Source organism: Chanodichthys erythropterus, chromosome 15 (genome assembly GCF_024489055.1).
Source record: "Chanodichthys erythropterus isolate Z2021 chromosome 15, ASM2448905v1, whole genome shotgun sequence".
Taxonomy (NCBI): domain Eukaryota; kingdom Metazoa; phylum Chordata; class Actinopteri; order Cypriniformes; family Xenocyprididae; genus Chanodichthys; species Chanodichthys erythropterus.
Genome location: NC_090235.1, coordinates 23129883 through 23151332, shown reverse-complemented (window position 1 = coordinate 23151332; position 21450 = coordinate 23129883). Strand labels below are relative to the sequence as shown.

General features: G+C 37.8%; 1 protein-coding gene across 1 annotated transcript in view; it reads left to right on the top strand.

The window, feature by feature from the left end:
- The window catches only part of dlgap3 (discs, large (Drosophila) homolog-associated protein 3), a 94025-nt gene extending 77887 nt beyond the window's left edge, over positions 1-16138 (top strand). The window contains exons 6-11 of the mRNA XM_067411704.1: positions 1686-2194; positions 2285-2379; positions 11391-11869; positions 12042-12133; positions 15206-15352; positions 15854-16138. Coding sequence (XP_067267805.1) covers positions 1686-2194; positions 2285-2379; positions 11391-11869; positions 12042-12133; positions 15206-15352; positions 15854-16138 — 1607 coding nt within the window. The remainder of the gene's footprint in view (positions 1-1685; positions 2195-2284; positions 2380-11390; positions 11870-12041; positions 12134-15205; positions 15353-15853) is intronic.
- The last annotated feature ends 5312 nt before the right edge of the window (positions 16139-21450 follow it).

Below are 21450 nucleotides of genomic sequence, written 5' to 3'. Positions count from 1 at the left end.
AGTTCCCCAAGGCAACACTCATGACACACACCGGAGTGTGAGTGTTTTTAAGAGAGAGGGATGAGGAGAGGACAAGAAAGATGGAAGGAGGGCTTAGGCATGCTTTTTTAAAACTCCTTTAATCTCAGAGTGTGTCCCACTGAATTTCATGTCTTCACTCTCAAGAGCTAGAAGAGCTAGTGTGTGTGTGTGTGTGTGTGAGCGGATGTTACTTAAGCCATGAGGATGTGTCTAAAGCTTTTCAATGATGACTCTCGAGTGGGGATTTTTAAGCTATAATGTGTGTATGTACATTTATCTATGTTTCTGTCTTCTCAATATAGATACTATATTTGCATATATCTGTATGCATTCTCACAATTCTCTATTCTAGAAATTGTAATGATTTTACAAATTACAGTTCTTCTCAGTCTTCAGAAGCCATATTATTAGCTCTGTGTGAGAAAAAAAATACTGTCTGCTGTAAGGACCCCCGCATCGGCCCAAAAACGGAATCCGACACGCCTGGGCGAAGGTTAACGCGTGTATGCCTTTTCAGCATCTCTATTAAAGGGATAGTTCACCCAAAAATGAAAATTTGATGTTTATCTACTTACCCCCAGTGCATCCAAGATGTAGGTGACATTTTTTCTTCAGTCGATCACAAATGATGATTTTTAACTGCAACCGCTGCCCTCTGTCATTCAAATAATGGCCATTGATGGGAACTTCATCTATAAGAGTGAATAAACCTTGCTTAGACAAATCCAAATGAAACCCTGCGGCTCGTGACGACACATTAATGTCCTAAGACACGAAACGATCGGTTTGTGAGAGAAACCGAAAAGTATTTATATCATTTTTTACCTCTAATACACCACTATGTCAAACTCCGTTCATGACTCCCTTAGCGATGTCTGATCGTGCTCTGTCAACGGCAGTGATGTCTGAAGTATATGCGCGAGACAACATGTCCTTTGCTACTTCTTTGAGATCTTCTTTCCAGATTAAAGTTTTATTACTTTATTGCAGGACGCTTTATCTCAGTTTTTGTTTAGCAGGAAAATCAAGCCTTACACTGCATTATCTAAAATTATTGTGACTGTACATTTATCTGCCTATTATAGTTTTTATATTGTAATCAAAGGTTTCAAAAATAGGTAACATTTTATTTTGATGGTCCCCTTGAACATTCTGTTGACTATAAGGAACTTTGCAACTACATGTCACTTATTCTAACCCTACCAGTCTACTACTACTCTACTAACACTCTAATGAGAGTTAGTAGACATGTAGGTGCAACATTACTTATGCAGTATGTTATGGACAACAATATTCCAATATCAACCCGATTAAGACAATACTCTGATTAGGACACTACCAATTTTAAACATTATGTTCCTATAAAGGTGCCACATGCTTGGTTGTATTTTTTTCATTGTACTGGAAACATGTTTGTGTTTGTTTGTGTGTCCATGTTTGGTGTCAGCTAGAAAAAAATGGCCTAGTACTTTTGCAGAAACTGTGCTGTTGTGAGTCTTTGCATCCTCACCTTTCTCTATGTTCTCCTTACTAATGATTTCCTTCTTCAGCAGAGAGTTAACTCAAATGAAGAGTATGTTTTATTGTTTATGTGAACAGCTCTTCATTTTTCAAATGAAAAATATGTTGGTCTCAACAAATCCTTTCTGTCTTTGTCGGTTTAGTGTTCCCATACAGGAAAGGACCCCCTCCTCTTCCCCCTCGCATGTCCAAGCCAATGATCTCTGTGACCGCTCAAAGCAGCACTGAGTCCACTCAGGACGCTTACTTCCAGAGTACAGGACAGCCTGTTCTGGTCCGGCCCAGACAGCACAGCAACTCAGTGGACCTGACGGAAAGCAGCGGGGGCCGTACCTCAAGAGGTGGGCATTACCTTGGCGGGAGCACGACGCGGGTCAGACAGAGCAGCAACTCCGCAGAGAGTCTGAATGGCAGGGCCCTTCAGAGCATCGGCTACCCTGGTGGACCTGGTCCAATGAAACCGAAACACAGCAGCTCGGCCGATAACCTGCTGGAGGGGCCCAGGGGATCCAGGGACCGGGCTGGAGGCAGCCTGGGAAAATCGGCCTCGCTGCCCCAGAACAGTATGTCCCTAGCTAAAGCCCTGACTGCAGGAGAGGAGTTCAAACAGGAAGGACGAGGAAGGAAGTGGAGACCCTCTATCGCAGTGCAGGTAGAAGAAGGGACTATCCCATGAGAGATTCAGACTGATCTCTCTCTCCCATGCAACATTTTGTTAAATGTCTCTCTGTGTGTTTTCCAGGTGGACAGCTCAGAGACATTGTCTGACTCAGACCCTGAAGGCAAAGCGCTGAGAGAGGTGCACTCCATAGGGGTTCAGGTGGAGGATGATAAGAGGTAGGGCTCTATGTCTAAAGATCTCATAACATTTTTGAAATGGCATAAAATAGCGGTTATCTTTCCTGTGTTTATGTATTTGCAAATAAAAGAGTATTGAAGGGCTCCCCACTTATTTTAAATAGCCAAAAAGTCTTTACGAGTTAGCCATGAATCATGATGAGCTGCTACTTGCTATTGCTGGTTGATGGCAGGTGGTATTAGTGGGAAGGACATTTCTCATTCTAGACAGCATTTAATTATTTTTTAACACTCTTGAGTGCAATATGAGTCACATCAATAATCTTTCCCATAAGAGGAAGACAGTAAATTTTATGTATATTAAATTTTTCAGTAACACTTAATTTTAAGGTGACGTAGTTACATGTTACTACATGTACTTACTATATTACAGTTTTTTACAGACGCTAGGACACATTTCTCAATACTTAGGTCACTTTTGCAAAACTCTTCACACAGTTCTCCTAACCAACTTTCAGCTTGGCGAAGCAGTTAATTTCACATTCAAAATGCACTACAACTACCAAAACACTTCATTCAGGCCTCAAATCAACTCATTCTTCCAGAACACTAGCAAAGGTTGACAGCCGACAAACACACTCTGTCACCCACAAAACAATTACCTAAAAAACACTAACAACATGTAGCATTATACAATGTTTTCTTGTGTAAAACAAGGACACATTTCTGTTTATAATTCACTGCAATATATGTTACGGGAATAAATCAGACATGATGCAGAATTCGTCGACATTTTATGTCGTTTATTTATTAATATAATTCCAAAATACAAGAATTTGTATACACACCATCCACTGATACAGATACAATTCAGTTGTTTTTATAGCATTTGATTTTAAGATTTAAAATATATTTCATTAAAATATTACTGTAAGAATGTAGCATATTTCTGTCTTATTCAGTTTTGTATTATGTTATTGTTTTGAACATAAGTTTAACAGTTTTGAAAACAGTATGTAAGCATGTGCAAACTGGCCTGTACGTACAAAGAGTTTTGGCAGTTGTTGTGTCTGAGTGAGAAAAGAATTGATGAAATTTGAGAGATGTGGTCACTGAATGCATTTTATGCCAAAGCAATGATAATTGATCCTCAGTTTAGCCCTCATGGACTTCTGTTTTGCTCACTGTGTGAAGAGTTTTGCAAAAGTGACCTAAGTATTGAGAAATGTGTCCTAACGCCTGTAAAAAACTGTAATAATAGTAAATTATGCATAATTACAAGTAACTAACCCTAACCCTAAACCCAACCCTAACCCTGACTTTATAGTAAGAACTTTACATGTAGTTAATGAATATTACTCAGTACTTATTTGAGTAAATACAATGTAATTATGTCACCTTAAAATAAAGTGCAACCAATTTTTCTGTTTTAAATATGATAAAAAATAAAAATAAAAAAAAGCTTTGGAAGCCGATAACTGTTTCAGGAATGTCAGGAATTGTTAAAGTTAAAAATAATAAATAAGTAAACGGTGTTCTTTTTCAGTGAATTAAATAGACAACTAATCACTGCAGTTACTGACTGGTTGTTCATATGACAGAGTGTTGTTATGGGTTTTATAATGATAATAGCATTTTATAATGTTTATGTATGCTACATAGTAACAATTTTAGTATTGTTTACAGTTTTTCTCCATTGGTTTGGCTCATTTCTTGAAACAGAAATTACATTCTCAAAACAACATGGACAAACCTCCAAACCACTTGGCAATTGTTCACAACAGAATTGATTTGTATCATTCATTTCATCAAATTGCAAATGTCTAAGTACATGTCTCAGTACATCTTTGCAAATGATTAGTTTTTTACAGGCGTTAGGACACATTTCTCAATACTTAGGTCACTTTTGCAAAACCCTTCACACAGTGAGCACAACAGAAGTCTATGTGGGCTAAACTGAGGATCAATTATCATTGCTTTGGTACAAAATGCATTCAATGACTACATCTCTCAAATTTCATGAATTCTTTTCTCACTCAGACACAACAAGTGCCAAAACTCTTTGTACGTACAGGCCAATTTGCACATGCTTACATACTGTTTTCAAAACTGTTAAACTTGTGTTCAAAACAATAACATAATACAAAACTGAATAAGACAGCAATTTGCTACATTTCTACAGTAATATTGTAATGAAATATATGCTGAATCTAAAAAATCAAATACTATCAAAGCAATTAGATGAAACTGAACACCTACACAAGCATTCGTTTTTCAATTTCATTATCATCCATTCAAAGAGGAAAACTTCGGAATATTTTGTACTGTTATGTAAACAAGGTTCATGTAACAAACTGCAATGAATTATAAACAATAGACAGTGTTATTCAAGAAATTTTACAAAAGAAAACATTGTATAATGATACCTGATGTTAGTGTTTTTAGGTCAGTGTTTTATGACTGACAAAGTGTTTGCTGGGTGAAAACATTTGCTAGTGTTCTGGAAGAATGAGTTGATTTGAGACATGAATGAAGTTTTTTGGTAGATTTAGTGCATTTTGAATGTGAAATTAACTGCTGTGCCAAGATGAAAGTTGGTTAGGGGAAATGTGTGAAGAGTTTTGAAAAAGTTGCCAAGGTATTGAGGAATGTGTCCTAACGATTGTTAAAAAAAAAAAAAAAAAGTTACAGGTAGCCTACATTTAGCACAATTTCCAAGAGAAAATATCTTGTTGATCTAAACTGATTGTTGATTCTCAGTCTAATGGTTGTTCGCTCCAAAACGTGTCAGCGTCATTTCATTGTATAAGTCATCACATGCACAATAGTCTGTTCAACTGTCAAAATTAGTCAAGAACATAATACCATGAATACCATATATGAATCCTTGGAACATTTGATACATTTATTACAGCAATTGACAGTCAGGTGAAACGAAGGAGCTTTATTTACAGCACTGTAGGCTGTATATAATTTTCATTGTTTTTTTGTTTGTGTGTTTATATTACAGTATATTATGCTGTATACATTTTCTTTTTACTCTGATGTATGGAAGTTACTTTATGTGTGTGAATGATAATGGTTACAATTTCCTTGGCAGTATGAGTGCAACGTCAAACCCTAAAATCCTATTTCTTTTTTCAGTTTTATACACAATTGTATTCTGTTAGCTAGACAAAAAACAGTACAGTAACCATTGCCAATGAAGGACTGGGCTAAGACTGAAAGGTGGGCATGAGGGATATTTCAATGGTCCTCTGCCATAGTGACAAAACATCTAAACAGTGCTTACACAATGCCAAAGGGACGAAGCATTTTGGGGGCACTGACTGCTTAAATGAGAAGGAAATTTAGTTTTGACACACGAGTGAACAGTTTTGGGAGAGATATGAGCTTTTGCAAGTGAGCTATAGTGTTGTGCTGAACTGTAAGACTGTTTTGCCAAATGATCTTAGAGTTTTGAGAATGTAATGTCTGTTTCAAGAAATGAGCCAAACCAATGGAGAAAAACTGTAATATATAGTTCCCCCAAAAAACGTTCGGTAGCAAAATGTTTGCATTCCCTTGAGAAACTTTAGGGCTTTTCACATTGCGGTTAAACCCGGGTTATTGTCATTCTAAACACCGCTTTTAACCCCGGGTAAAGGAACATTTTACACTGAAAATGTGAACCCTGAAACCCTGCTCCAACTCCGCATTGCGGTGACAAATTTGTACAGTATGAAAGGATGCAGAGTTAGAATGTTACAGCCAGACGCAACAGAGCCAATCGCGCACTCATATTTCAGTCATGGATATATGTTATATTTTTATATATATTTTTATCCCATCTCATATTTTTTTCTATCACCATGTTGCTTTAGTGGCTCAGTAGAATTGTATTTTTTTCTTCAGTTTTTGTATTTATCAAAAGTACTAAAAATAATATATATTATATGTTAATAAATATATATTAAATTAAATGTGTTAAAATACTGGCTTGTTTTAACCCAGCGTTTGGGTTAAATGTTTGACCCAATCTGCTGGGTAGTTTTTATTTAACTCAACTATTGTTTAAAAATTACTATATTGCTCACCTAAAATGAACCCAAAATAGGCTGGAAATGAACATTTATTAATATGTTTAATCAATGAAGATTTATTAATAATTTTATTAAATAATACTTATTAATAAATGTTCACCTTGTGATTATTACTGTTGCCTCTATTAATTATGTGTCTGATTTTTAATTTCCAACCTATTTTGGGTTCATTTTAAGCAAGCCATATAGTAATTTTAAAACAATAGTTCAGTTAAATATAACTACCCAGCAGGTTGGGCAAACATTTAACCCAACCGCTGGGTCAAAACAAGCCAATCACTGGGTTTGTCCATATTTAACCCAACTTGGGTTGTTTTTAGAGTAGAGCGTTTTTTTTTAGAATGTGTTTGTAAACATGTTAAAGAATTTGCATGTTGTTGGGACTATGCAGTTTAAAGGGGTGGTTCAATGCGATTTCACTTTTTTAACTTTAGTTAGTGTGTAAACAGTATCTGCAAAGTTACAGCGCTGAAAGTTCAATGCAAACAGAGATATTGTCTTTTAAAGTTATGCTAGTTTATTGGCTACAAAAACACCCCGTTTGGACTACAACGAGCTTCTTCCCGGGTTGGTGACATCATAAACCCTTGCTATTATGGTGCATTCAAGTCCTCCTGGGTAGTTCGTATTTACGAGGTGGGAAGTCGTGTGTAAGACGGTAGGTCACTTTTGTCGGAGTATGATGGTGGTGTGCCTCCTCTAATTTAATTATACAAAATAACAACAATTCTGCTTCTAGAAATGTAGAGCAAATAATGTGCATTAGTTGTATGTTGCTTTTTTATGTTTTTTAATTAATTTATGAAGCTATTGTAAACTTTATTGTTACATATTACATTTTTATATTGTGATGCTATCGTATTTTTTGCTGGGAATCAGCTTACTTCATTGTAAATAGAAAAGCCTGACAATGTCACTGCTAAATACCTGTAAGTATTGTGGTATTTCGCTATGTTTCTGACTGACACGCCCCTAACTCGTACAGATCGGAGCTTAAAGAAAATTACGAGCTTCCCACTGGTATTTACGACATTGTGGTGGCGTTCATGTCAATTCTGCTCGTAAATACGATCTTTCCGACATAACTTGAACGCACCATTAGCATAAACACTGCCCCCGGGAACACGCAACAATGTGCTTTTTCCTCTTCATCTGGGTCTGATTTGGCACAATTTGATACAGCAATATAGGTGCTATTATTTACATTTCGACCTAAGCGCACAACAACAGATGGTAAGGGGCGTGGCGTTTCTGGACGCTTCAGCGAATCACGATAGACTGGACCAGCTACAACCTGCTAACCAATCTGAGCACACTGCGTATTTTGGAGGGAGTGGCTTCATAGAAGCAGGAAGTCAAACGAGCCGTTCATATGAGGAACGGGAACTGCGCTCCAGTGGTTCGAGTCTTACCTCTCAGGTAGGTCCTTCAGGGTATCTTGGAGAGGTGAGGTGTCCAAGTCAATTCATCTTGCTACTGGGGTACCTCAGGGCTCTGTGCTTGGACCACTTCTCTTCTCCATCTACACGTCATCACTAGGATCGGTCATTCAGGATCATGGTTTCTCCTATCACTGTTATGCTGATGACACACAACTCTACCTCTCATTCCAACCAGATGATCCGACGGTTGCTGGTCGTATCACAGCCTGCCTGACAGCTATTTCTGCCTGGATGAAGGACCACCACCTCCAACTCAACCTTGCAAAAACGGAACTGCTTGTGATCAGTGCAAACCCAACACTTCATCACAACCTTTCAGTTCAACTTGGGTCTTCAACCATCACTCCTTCCAGGACAGCCAGAAACCTTTGAGTGGTGATGGATGATTGTCTAACCTTCACAGATCATGTTGCAGCAACGACCTGGTCATGCAGATTTGCCTTGTACAACATCAGGAAGATTAGACTCTTCCTATCGGAACATTCCACACAAATTCTTGTCCAAGCTCTTGTTCTATCCAGACTGGACTACTGTAATGCTCTCTTGGCTGGCCTTCCAGCATGCACTATCAAGCCTCTGCAACTGATCCAGAATGCTGCAGCAAGACTGGTCTTCAACGAACCGAAGAGAACGCACGTCACTCCTCTCTTCATCAGTCTGCATTGGCTGCCAGTAGCTGCTCGCATCCAATTCAAGGCTCTGATGTTTGCTTACAGAACGACCGCTGGCTCTGCACCGTTATACCTTAACTCACTACTTCAGACTTATGCGCCTTCCAGAAACTTGCGTTCTGCAAGTGAACGGCGCCTTGTGGTGCCATCACATAGGGGCACAAAATCACTCTCCCGGACCTTCTCCGGGACTGTTCATGGCTGGTGGAATGACCTACCACGCTCTATCCGTGCAGCTGAGTCTCTAGCCATTTTCAAAAAAAGGCTAAAGACGTATCTTTTTCGGCAGCACTTGACCCAGTAGTAGTAGCACTTACCTTGACTAATATTCTTCTATCTTCTATCTGTGTATTTATTAAAAAAAAAAAAAAAATTCGCTATGAGCACTTTACTGACATAACTGTGACTTCACTCAGCACTTACATACTGTTCTCATGTTGATTTGACTGATTCTACTACTCTCATTTGTAAGTCGCTTTGGATAAAAGCGTCTGCTAAATGACTAAATGTAAATGTAAATGTAATATGACAGTGGAAACAGAGGTGTAGAATAAAAATAAAATATATGAAAAATACAGCGTTTTCAAAAAAAAAAAACGAAGCATTAAGACATGTTAAACTGTGCCCCCAAAGCAAAATGAAGCCTAGAAAAAAAAAAAAAAAACACTGGACCACCCCTTTAAGGTAACATTGTTTGATTTTAAGACTATCTTTATGTTGAATCGATACTTGATGTCCAGTGTAAAGTCTAAGCGGTTGAGAACAAGTGCACTGTTAGATTTGATTTGTTCAAATCTAACAAACATGTACTACAAGCTTTCATGGGCTCTTTAAATATAGCTCTTATATTACCCTTCTTTCTCCTAATTGGTGAAAAAGTAGTCAGGGTTGGTTGGTTTATTTCTGAGGTGGGGAGTGTGAATGTGTCACAGTGTTAGATGAGCAAGAGGTGCAGGTGCAAGGTTCACACACACGCAAGCAAACGCACATGCAGTGGGTGTACGTGCTAGGAACATGGAGTGAGGTGAGAGGGTATAATTAGGCAGCCATTACGCAATACAGCAAAACCTGTGAAGTGATGTCATTGTCACTCAAACACTTTGTGCCTTTTGGTCATTAATTACCATTGTCTGACTCTTTCTTGATTTTGCAGAAACTCTGTTGGTCTGAAGTCGTTAGGTTCATGCATTTTTGGTATTAAAACATTTTTTAAAGGAGTGATCCAGGTTTAGTTGTACAAGCTCAATCAACAGTATAATTGGAATTATGTTGAATTTCCCAAAAAAAAATAATTTACATGTGTCCTTTATTTTCCTCAAAAAAAAAAAAAATAATTAAATAAATAAATCTTTAATTTACAGTTGCGGCACTTAATGGAAGTGACTGGGGCAAATCTGTCAACATTAAAATACTTTCAATAATACGGCCACAAGATGTAAACAATATGGTCGTTAATATTTTTAGAGTGGAAAAAAAAATTCTCTCTAAAAAGTTGCATCCAATTTTACAACTTTGCTGCTATGACAATGCAATGCATCAAACCCTAAAATTTTGATTTTTAAAGCCTAAATAAAGAAATTTAACATAATTGTACATGCTTTTGTTAATGTATGAGCTTCACATATCTGTTTTTAAATCCTTCATAAATTGGCCCCATTTACTTCCATTGTAAGTGTCTCACTGTAACTTCAAATTTTGCTTTGTTTAAAGAAAACAAGGGACAAATTGAAATAATTTTTTGTGGTGGTCAAAATTATGCCACACTCTAAAAACTGCTGGGTTAAATATGGACAAAACCAGGGATTGGGTTGTTTTCACGCAGCCATTTTTTCCCAACCAATTTTGGATTTATTTTTTTTAGCCAGCAATATATTAATATAGTAAAAGGCATGTTTTTACTCACCCCCAAATAGGGGCAAATTTGTGGGGTATTTTAAGCTGAAACTTGACCAGACCAGAGACTTATATTACATCTTGTGAAAGAGGGCATAATAGGTGCCCTTTAACCCAACCTGCTGGGTTTGTCCATATTTTACCCAGCTTGGGTTTTTTTAACCCAGCATTTTTTAAAGTGCATAAATGTGGTAAATATTATCACAGGGGTGACGAGAGTTAGTTTACGAGACGAGATGAAGCACAAGATTGAGTTCACGAGAACAAGATGAGATTTTTTCACAGTATTTTTAAAAAATCCTCTTGTAATGAATGTACTTTCTGAGTATGAATTATCATATGCAGTAATAAGTAGTACTCTCTCAATATTCAAAGTGCAAACAGAGACCAAATTTTTCTTCAAGCATGATACAGAGCTAAGAGATGGTTACAACTGCAGCCCAGCCTAAGATAGCTTTCATATTGGGAGGTATGTGCATGCATCAGGGAGCTGCTTTCAAAATGCAGGGTTTTGAAATAGCTTTTGAATGCACGCTCGCGTTTTACTTTCACTTTCTGTGTTGTGCAACAAATCCTCTGCCATGGTCTTGTCAGTCATCTCGTCACTTACTCTCATCACGTGATCACTGCTGCACTACGTACGACTTTGCAGCTTGTGTTGGATGAGCTGGATGGGATTGAAGTGACCATTATCCAATTGATTTAATTGGTTTTATTATTATAATAAGCATAATGACAGTAGAGGCGTAATGTAAACATAGCAGGGGCATATTCTATCGTAATTTCACTCTCACACTCCATCATGACAATATCATGAGACAGCTTTTCACCTCGACGAGAAATCTCATCACATGTTAATCTTGTGAGATCTTGCCAAATCCCTACAATATCAAAAACTACATATAGTTATATCAGTCTACCACTACATTTGAGTTTAATTGTCCTGTTGTTATTTGCTCCAGACGAGCCCGTTTCAAACGCTCCAACAGTGTGACAGCGAGTGTCCAGGCTGATCTTGAGACAGAGGGTTTTGGTGGGCTGACCGTCCCCACTCAAGACAAGGGCCTGCAGTTCGGCTGCTCATTCCAGCGCCACTCGTCTGAACCGGAATCAGCCAGTCAGTTTGCAGAGTACCGCACAGTGCACACACAGGGCCAGTGGGCCTACCGTGAGGATTACCACAGCGGTTACACCACAGAGCCAGGCCCCCCAGAACTGAGGGCCCTGCCCCGCTCTCACTCCCCTCTGCCCCTGGCCCCCGAGCGCGGAGTGGGAGGTTGGAGCGAGGGCCCGCGGAGCCTCCCAGATTCGGGCCGAGCCTCACCCTGCTTACGGGATGGAGAGTTCTTCCTCCGGCTCCTGCAGACAGAGGTAGAGAGGATGGAGGGATGGTGCCAGAACATGGAGAGAGAGGCAGAGACGAATGAACTGCCGGAAGATGGTGAGTGAGGAATAACAGAAGATATGGTTAGAGCAGACATGACATTGACTAAGTGCCCCAAAACTCTTATTTTGATTTCATGGGGTCTTGGGTCTGTTGTGTTTTGCCCACAGTTCTTTCTGTCTAAATGTTTGTTTTTTTTCCCCTCTGATTGGTTTGTTTTGTGGTTCAGTGCTGGAACTCATCAGAGGAGCTGTCGGCAGTGCTCAGATGCTCATGTCACAAAGAGTCCAGCAGTTCTTCAGGATGTGCCAACAGAGTGTGGTGAGTGCTTTGTAACTCTTTTTGTTGTGGATAAAAGGGAGGACGTCCTTACTTACCTTTTATCTTTATCTTATCTTTTTATCTTAAAATAACCACCAAAATAATACAGATGGTAAAACAAAAAGCCATATGATGACAGAGATCATTGCAAATTTGACAGGATTATACAGTATAATAGCAAAAAATATGATGTTTAACCATTTACATACAGTTACATTTAATGAATCTTGCAGTTAACAACAGGTTTTTACTGTAGCATTTTACTTTTTTTTTTTTTTTTGTTAAAAAATAAGACATTTTAGTGGTGAGTGATAATCACAGTTCATTAACTGTTTGAATGAACTGATTCACTAAAATGATGAAGTGATTTACTAAAATGAATCAGACCTCCCAACACTAATGGCCATACAGTCTATAGAAGTTTATTTCTCTATAATGTCTCTATCTCTGTGATTTCTGAATTAAGCACTGCTGTGATGACGTATTTTACTAGGCCATTCCAGAAGTTACCCTGACAGCAACATAGTGTGGCCCAGATCCGGCCCACATCTGGTACATGTGGTTTACACGCGGACCAGATCTGGGCCAGATCTGGCCCAACACTATGTTGCTGTCAGGGTAGCATCACCCTGGTTTCCTTAATGAAAACCCAATAGGATTTTTCCATTGGCCTTTGGATTATTGCAGAAAATAAGCTCTGTGACCAAACAAAAGTTTATTATTCTTACATGTTTTGTTCATCATGATAATTTTCACATATGAACACAATTTTAAATTTTTTTAAGCTTAAATACAATCAGCCAAAATAAAAAAAAAAAAACTAGATGTAGGTTATAAACTAACTAAACCACTGTCACATTATTTCAATAGCTATGTTTCCATCCACCTATTTTCATGCACATTTTGGGATTTCACATTTTTGTTGAATAATAAAAATGCTGGATGGAAATGCCAAGATGTGGATAAATTCTAAAAATGCACATAAAAAACTTGTCCGCTCATTTGAGGTGGATACATTTTTGTATCCAATAAGAAGACATGCGCATAAACTACAATGGAAACAGATTAACCGAATAAATCCCTCAACAAAAAACTCACGTGACTTGACAGTGGATGTGATGATTGGATAACATCAGCGAACCGATTTCATTTCACAGCATCTCAAATGTTGGTTTGATCCTTCTGAAATGCCTGAGCCAAAGTTTGTCATCAAAATGATTTGGTATAATGACCTCCCAGATGTGTTTCACATGATTGCATTCCTAAACACCAGGCATCTCAACGCAAGATTACATGACAGCGGTTATTGCGTTCTGTCTGTGCGTTCTGAGATGCAAGTCATTTATGATGTAGGAAAAAAGAGCCTCAGTGGCTTTCCCGATTGCAGCCACTTCCATTTTTATTAGTTATTTTGTGCCAATTTCCCAGGAAGTGACAATTTTGTTCTCTTGAACACATGGGATGGAAACGCTGCTTTATTTTCATTTATTTTTTAATTTTTTTATATGCAATATTCCAATTTTTAAATTGAGTTTTTCTGTTGGGTGTGATAACATTTAATGTCCCTGACAACCTCTTTACTCAGATAACAATTTTTGGTTCTCGGCACGTTTGTTTTTGGTTCCCAGAAGGATATTTTTTAATGTTTTATTATTGGTTAGCCATGAAAGTTTTCTTAACATTGCCAGAATGTTAGTTTTTGGTTTGTAGAACGTTATTCAAATGTTAATCTAACATTCCCAGAACGTTAGTTTTTGGTTTCCAAAACATTATTTTGTTAAAGTTTTTTTGTTTTGTTTTTGCCAGGAAAGTTTTGTTAATGTTATTATAACGTTAGTTTTTGGTTTGTATAACGCTATTCTAACATTATTTTAACGTTCCTGTAATGTTATTATAACGTTTCCTTAACCTCTTTACTCTGATGTAATTACCCGGCAATCATCCAGCACATGCACGACCCAGGCTTTAGGAGCGCGCCATGGAAAATGGATCTGTATGGACACCTATAATCAGTATTATAAAAAAAACATAGGCCCGTTTTCACAGACAAGGCTTAGCCTAAGCCAGGATTATGCCTTAGTTCAATTAGGATATTTAAGTAACTTTAATAAACGTACACTAGAAAAAAAAATACTGGTGTGCATCTTGAGACCATGACAAAAACTATGAAAATGACATATTTTAAGAACTGTCAGTACAAGTTGCTTTCAGTTAAAACAGCTCAAACATGCATTTTAATCTAGGACTAGTTTAAGCCTTGTCTGTGGAACGGAGGGATCGTGTTTTTATTAACGTTAATCAATAAAAGTCATCTGAGCATGTCAACCATCATATGTAAGATTAAATAAGACTCACTGAAGACCAGTGCATGTGCTGGAAGCACGCAGAAAATGAAGATAGAAACAAACCAACAAATGTATTATTTCTGTTTTCACTATGCTTAAACCCTATAGCGTAATATTATCATTCATAAAGCGTTTTGTTTGGTCCGTTTACTATATTTTAGTAAATGCTGTGTTAAACTAATCTCATTACACAAAATCATCTGCAAACTTTTAGGTGGAAAGATAGTGTACATGGTTATGAAAACAACAAGAAGGGAACGTTCTGTATAAGTCATGTTTAGGTTTTTTTTTTAAATAACCACCCTGCAACGTTCCGGGGACGTCATTTTATGGTTGCAAAATAAAAACCTAAAAATAACCAATAGGAAATGTTCTCTATAAGTTAATTTAAAAAAAATAGTTTTTTTGGTTCCCAAAAAAATAACCAAACGGGAACCAAAAACGAATGTTAGGGGAGCGTTCTGTGTTTGCTTGGTAGTCTTATGTAACCACTTGTCAGCAACCGCCTTTTCAAGACAAGTAAAATCTTTTATAAATAAACTGATGTATTTTATGCGGTAGAGTAAAACATGAAAACATCTTGGGGCATTTAACAAAAACTCATTCAAAAGACTTCAGGACGATGGAAACGGAAGCGCTGAAATACTACTAAATAATTTCCGTGTTGTGGCCCACAGAAATATGTCATCCCTGCAGCACTCTATAATATCCCCCACTCTTCTCACAGGATCCTTCATCATACCCTCAGCCCACCACTCAGGATCTGGCCAGTTATTGGGACCTCCTCCAGCTAGCCATCGAGGACGTCAGAGTGAAGTTTCAGGACCTCCAGCGGCTGAAGGACTCGGGCTGGCGGTTGCCTCCTGAGAAGAAGGTGAGAGTGGAGATCCGCTCTGCTCCAGTCACTGCACAGCTCCACTCCAGTGCCAAAACAGCAGTGGGCAGGAGAAGCGCTCATGTGCTGGGCCCCAGCAGCTCTCTGCCATCACACAAACACCTCAGCAAGAAAAGGAACTAAACTAGAGGGGGGAAAAAAGACATGCATGTTCTGGAATAACAGCTGAATTACTGCCTACAGACCTGTTCATTTGCTTTGAGATATTAAAGCCTAACAAATATGTAACTAATATCTCTGTTTTCTTTCTTTTTACTGTCTGCTGCTTCCACAATTTCATGTCTCATCCTAAATACACTAATCCAAATCATTCTTATGTTGCAACTTCATGGTGCCGTCCCTTCTCCGTATATGTCCTGGTCTCCATCCTCTCTGACATATGCTTGTACGTGTGCGTTTTCGGTGTCCTTCCCCGCGTTCCCGTTCATCCCTGCATTGGTCATCCATGCTGTCACGCCACTCCCCTGCTCTTCCTCTCAGGAGGACAAGAAGGTTCCACCTCCATTACCAAAGAAGCCCATCGGTGGCGTAACGGGCAGCCTGAGAGCCGACAGCACAGCCGAGGCCGGAGGCATGCTGGTGGTCTCGCGTGGACGTAGTGTCCCCGAACGGGAAAAATCGCTGGACGTGGGAGAGCGGCAGAAGCTGGAGACGCGGCGCAGGCTGCTCCAGACCAAACGCTCCGCCTCTTTCCGCCAGAATTCTGCCACGGAGAGCGCTGACAGCATCGAGATCTACATCACAGAGGCTCAGACGAGACTCTGAATCAGTCAGACCCCTCCAGACCCCCGGAAACAACCACTACGGCTCTTCTCTGGCCCTCTGCACAGATGTTCAGAGAGCGAGTGCAATCACTCACTTTAGTGTTGATAGAGAACTAGAGATGGCCTACTAGTATGCTGCTGGCGTTTGGATGTGAGCTTACACATTTTACTTTGTTTTATTTATTTTTTTTGTTGAGCAAGTGTTATTATTCACAGAAAAAGGGCTCAACCAGCACAACCAAGTGTTACAAGATTGAGACTTTTGTAAGTCCACAAAATAAATAAACATCTTAGGACTGTTTTAATGAACCACGGCAACACATACGGGTGCAATATCACATATTAAAAGGATCTTATCTTGTTATTTTAAAATAATAGACATTGTTTTGATATAATCTTGGCTGTGTATGTGTTTCTTAATTGATTCCACAGTGCGGCGGACGTAGCCCCTTTCACTGTGACACAAGCGCACTCTTGTGGCCAGAGTAGAGCAATGCACCCTGATGTAAATTTTGGGCCTGAAACTGAATGTCTTAGCAGTGCAGTAGTAAAACTCAACAACGTTTGCAGTAAAAATAAATGCCTTTTTTTAAAGCCAGTTATCAAATTGTCACAGGGATCGGTCTCCTGTATAGTGCAATATCACTTTGCAATTGCATTCAGGCTTCTCGTCAGCCCAGTGAGAAGACACACTCCTTAAAAACAACAAAAACATTCAAGCTCTGAGGCAACAGCCACGCTTCCTGAAACAGGATGGTCTACATCATAATACTCTTCAAAAACAGCAGCGGTTGTCCCAGGGGTGCAGAAGACAATCCTTAATTTCACACTTGACCTGCACACTGATAAATGAACATTCAGAGGGAAGCGGAAGCATCTTGTTCATTTCACCCCTCTGCCTTTTTTGTAACAGATGAAAAATGTGAAATCAATGTAGCTTCTACATTTTGCCTGAGTGCTTTAATTTTATTCATTTTTTTATTATTATTATTATTTTTTTAATTACTTGTTCTGTTTCTGGAGAAATTAAAGGTGCAATATGTAAGAATTTTGCAGGAAAATATTCAAAAACCACTAGGCCAGTGTTGTATATTTTGTTGTAACGTTATAACATTTTTAACACACTCAAATGTATCTAATATGATAAACAGCGCTGTGTTACCTCATACACATGACCGGAAAAGCGGAAGCAGCGGCGGCGACTGCGGCATGATAAAAGTTCCGCTGCTCACGGCATGTGTTGCGCCATCGCTCCAGCGGCCTAGTTCAGCTCCCACAACACTGCTTCATACTACAGTAACATTAATAATCACATCCATGAATGTGATTTCTGTCCGAGTTCAATCCAGATTCTTTTCCACCAGCTGTGAGGTGAAGACCACATGTCCCAAGATTCCGCTCTCAAACTTGGCGTCATCAAGCTACACCCTTGTTTTGAATAGGCCTCTAGCGACCTCTTACATATTGCACCTATAATCAAATCACATTTTCTGATTAGTTCCAGTTTTCCAGTGGTCTGGCTCACAACTTGTCTCATTTAGGCTAAGTTTACACAACAATGATGTACTAAAAACAGGAAAAGTTTTTTCTTTGTACAGATGACAACCCTGACAGCAACCTAGTGTCGGCACAGATCTGGTCCGCATATAAACCACATGTACCAGATGAGGGCAGGATCTGGGCCAGACTATGCTGTCTGGGAGTGTTATCAAAACTACCCGTTCACACAGATCTGCGAAAATGACTAAAAACGCTGTATTACGCATGCCAGACAAGTAGTTGGCGGTGTCACTTTGTAAGAAAGACTATGAGCATTTCTTTTACAGAGCACTCGCGCAAAAAGCGCATGCCTCACTAAACACGTAATACGCATGTGTATACCGTCATCGTTTTCACAGATTCTGCAGTTTTTGCAGTTTACACGGAGACGACAGCGGTATCCTTTTCAAAAACTTGCACTTTGAAACCCAAAAGTTTGCGTTTTCAGGCCACCAAAATGCCGCTAACGTGTAAATAAACGACCAAAACACATAAAATGTTTTCTGTTTTAAGTTGAAAACAGTGTCGTGTAAACAGCACCTTAGTTTTTATTTCTTTTTCAGAATTATCGTATCGTATTTCCCTCTTTAATTTCGTCTGAGGCACAAACAAAAAACACAATATACTTTAGATTCTTTTAGAAATTAAAGTCAGTGTCTACTTTATGCCAAAAGTAAAAAAAATAAAAATAAAAAAAAAATGCTGTGTTAGTTTAAGTGGTGAAGTTTTGTGTGTTTATGAAAGAAAGGAAACACCGATGAATATATAATGTGATAGAAAGAATGGATTGTGTGTTTGTGTGCATTCAACTTTTAATTTGGATGAAAGCAAACTGGAAACCAGATCACACAATCATTCTTGCCATTTATTGTCATACTTTGTTTTTTAAAAAAAAGGAAAAAATGCTGATTGCATGAACATTTTTTGTTTGTTTGTTTTTGGTATGTTTAACCATTGAAATAAGATGGGAAATATTTTATTGGGAGATGTATATTTTATAAATTACATTTTTAGATTAGCAGATGAACATATGTTGTCAAAAGTGGTGTTATAAAAGTGTCTACAAATTTACACGTTTGGACTTTAAAGAAGACTTTAGGCAACTCACCGTTTCAAACAGAATCGTGTTGCTTTCCTCTTATTTCTTTTGTCAGTCTTGAAATGGACTGGTTAAAGACTTTTGACAAAAGAAGAGACGGTTGACAGCCACTCGCCATCTTGTCCAAGGGCGAAAGGTATAATCTGTTTTCTATGTCTTGACTATCTACACGTGCCTAACAGCACTATGTGTGGCTTTTTTTTTTTTTTTAAATCTAACTATTCAGTATTATATTCAACACAAAATATATAACTCACACAATATGTATTGTTCTAATATTTTGATTTGTTACACCTCATCCAGCTAATAACCACCTCACACTGGATGTTTCTATGTAACCTGCATGCTTTTATTAATCCATGAAAAAAATGAACAAACTCTTCTATCAAAACTGTAGATCTTTATCCCCTGTCTGGAAAAAAAAGGGGCAGGAATATTTATCTATTTATTTACAATAACTACATACACATTTCTGTAGCTAAACTTGTTAGATTTTTTCAATCAATTTCGACAGTTATTTCAGACATTTGCAGTTTTTTATTTATTTTTTTATTTACTGTTGCCTATCATCTCATTTTTATTTTTTTATTTATATTTTATTTATTTTATGGATACATTTTTTTTTTTTTTTTTTTTTTTTACTTCAAAATGGTTGTATTTAGAGTCAACTTAAACATGTTTCGAGTCTAAGACGACAAAAAAGCACAACAGACTATTTCCTCTTCCACTGTGAAGGACTTCCTGCCTTCTCAAAACACTGAAAGACTATGTACGACATGCCGTTGGGGTTTCCAGTGCGAGAAATAGGATGATCTCTTATCAGGGCCATATGTTTTTGATATACCAACGAAACTTAATTTCAAGCAAGACTGACCACACTTTCTCCCCGCCAAGTCGCTCGCCTTCTCAGGCACTGACAGGAATCAATCTGATGCTCAAATGGACTGCTCAGAAAGACTATTTCTATTCTAACCAACATTTTCCAATGTAAATGGATTGATGGAACCTAATCAAATACAATATTAATGGCTGCGTCTCTTGCTGCATCATGTAAAGCTTCCCATGTCAACACATGACCCGATCGGTATGTTGATTGTCGGTTCTTGAGAGACACCCGATCTGGTGTCTCTTAATTGATCAGAATGGATGGCTGAAACTCTCTGCCATTGCTCCTTTAAACTGAAAAACGAGTCTAAAAAGTGTTGGCGAAGCCTCTGTATATGCCATAAACAGATTTAGCTAGAGTAAGTGATGAATATTTCTTCGTAGCACAGAGGAGCTTGTAGCAGTGTGACGTAGACGTTACGTTGGATTCTATACCACATTACTGATCACTGGAAATTACATGGGTCATAGACTTACAAACAATTACTGTGTAATTACAAATACCTTCTCAGTTCTGTTGTATTATGTACAGTAAATATATCTGTTGCAATTGAAGTTGTTATTATTAATATTCAATGGATTGTTATGATGATTACTGGTATTATTGATAATTTCATATATAATGAAAAAAAAATGTTATTGCAGTTATGACTATGAGAAAATCTATTCTGTATTCTCCAGGGTGTTCATGTGTAAAGAGCCACCCGATTTAGATCTTATTCTTTTGTTTGTAATTGCTGCTAATGTAGAAAATAGACAATATGAGATACATTTTTAAAAAAAAAGAAGAAGGCGAAGCTAATGTTATAGGCCCATCTCCTCTAGCGTTTGTGTGCAAGATATCACATGACAGAAAACCTCAAATGAAAATGCACATCTGAAGACTAAGAATACTTCCCCTCTCTAAATGGAAAAAGAATACATGTTTGGGCAGTTTATGATGTAGCAAAACAATTATTTTCTTTTTTAAGTGTTCATTGAGTTACTCATAACAGAAAATTGTGGAGAATTTGATTAATAACATTATCACTATTTACAGTTGTATTTTTTGCCTTTTTTTTAATCATTTATTTGTTTGATACAGTGCCAAGGTAAAATAAGTTGATTTTGTATCTATGCTTTTTACATTGTTTTACCAAACTGCAATAGCTTACTGCAACTTCACCTTTTTCAATATATTATTTCCAGATTTGAAATAAATCTGAATCTCTTACCGAGTTTGTTGAATTGAAAGGGTGGAGGCCTTATGATGAATAATGGCACAGCTGAAAAATTCATGGATCATGTTTAGTCTTTGTTCTCTCGCCACTGATATGTACAGCTCAATGTCTACTAGCATTAAATCGGAGAGATGGCACACTGTGATGTGGTAAACCTAAACAGAATGTAATATTGTCAACGGTTGTTAACATTTTCTAAAAATTACTATAAAGCTATTTTAGCAAGGTAAAATAACTGCTGTCCATTTATTGTTCTATTTTCTTCATATTTCACAAGAACAGTGCATTCAGTGTTTTTCTTAAAGATGTTTACATAAACTTTTTGAAAAAATCTGTTTAAAATGTACTCACATTAGAAGAAGCCTCCGTTAAAGGGTTAGTTCAGCCAAAAATGAAAATTTTGTCATTAATTACGCACACTAATGTCACTCCAAACCCGTAAGACCTTCGTTCATCACAAATTAAAATATTTTTGATGAAATCCAAGAGGATTATTCTTATCTCCCATAAAGCAACGATATTACCACATTCATGGTCCAGGGAAGTAAAGACATAGTCTACGTGACTACA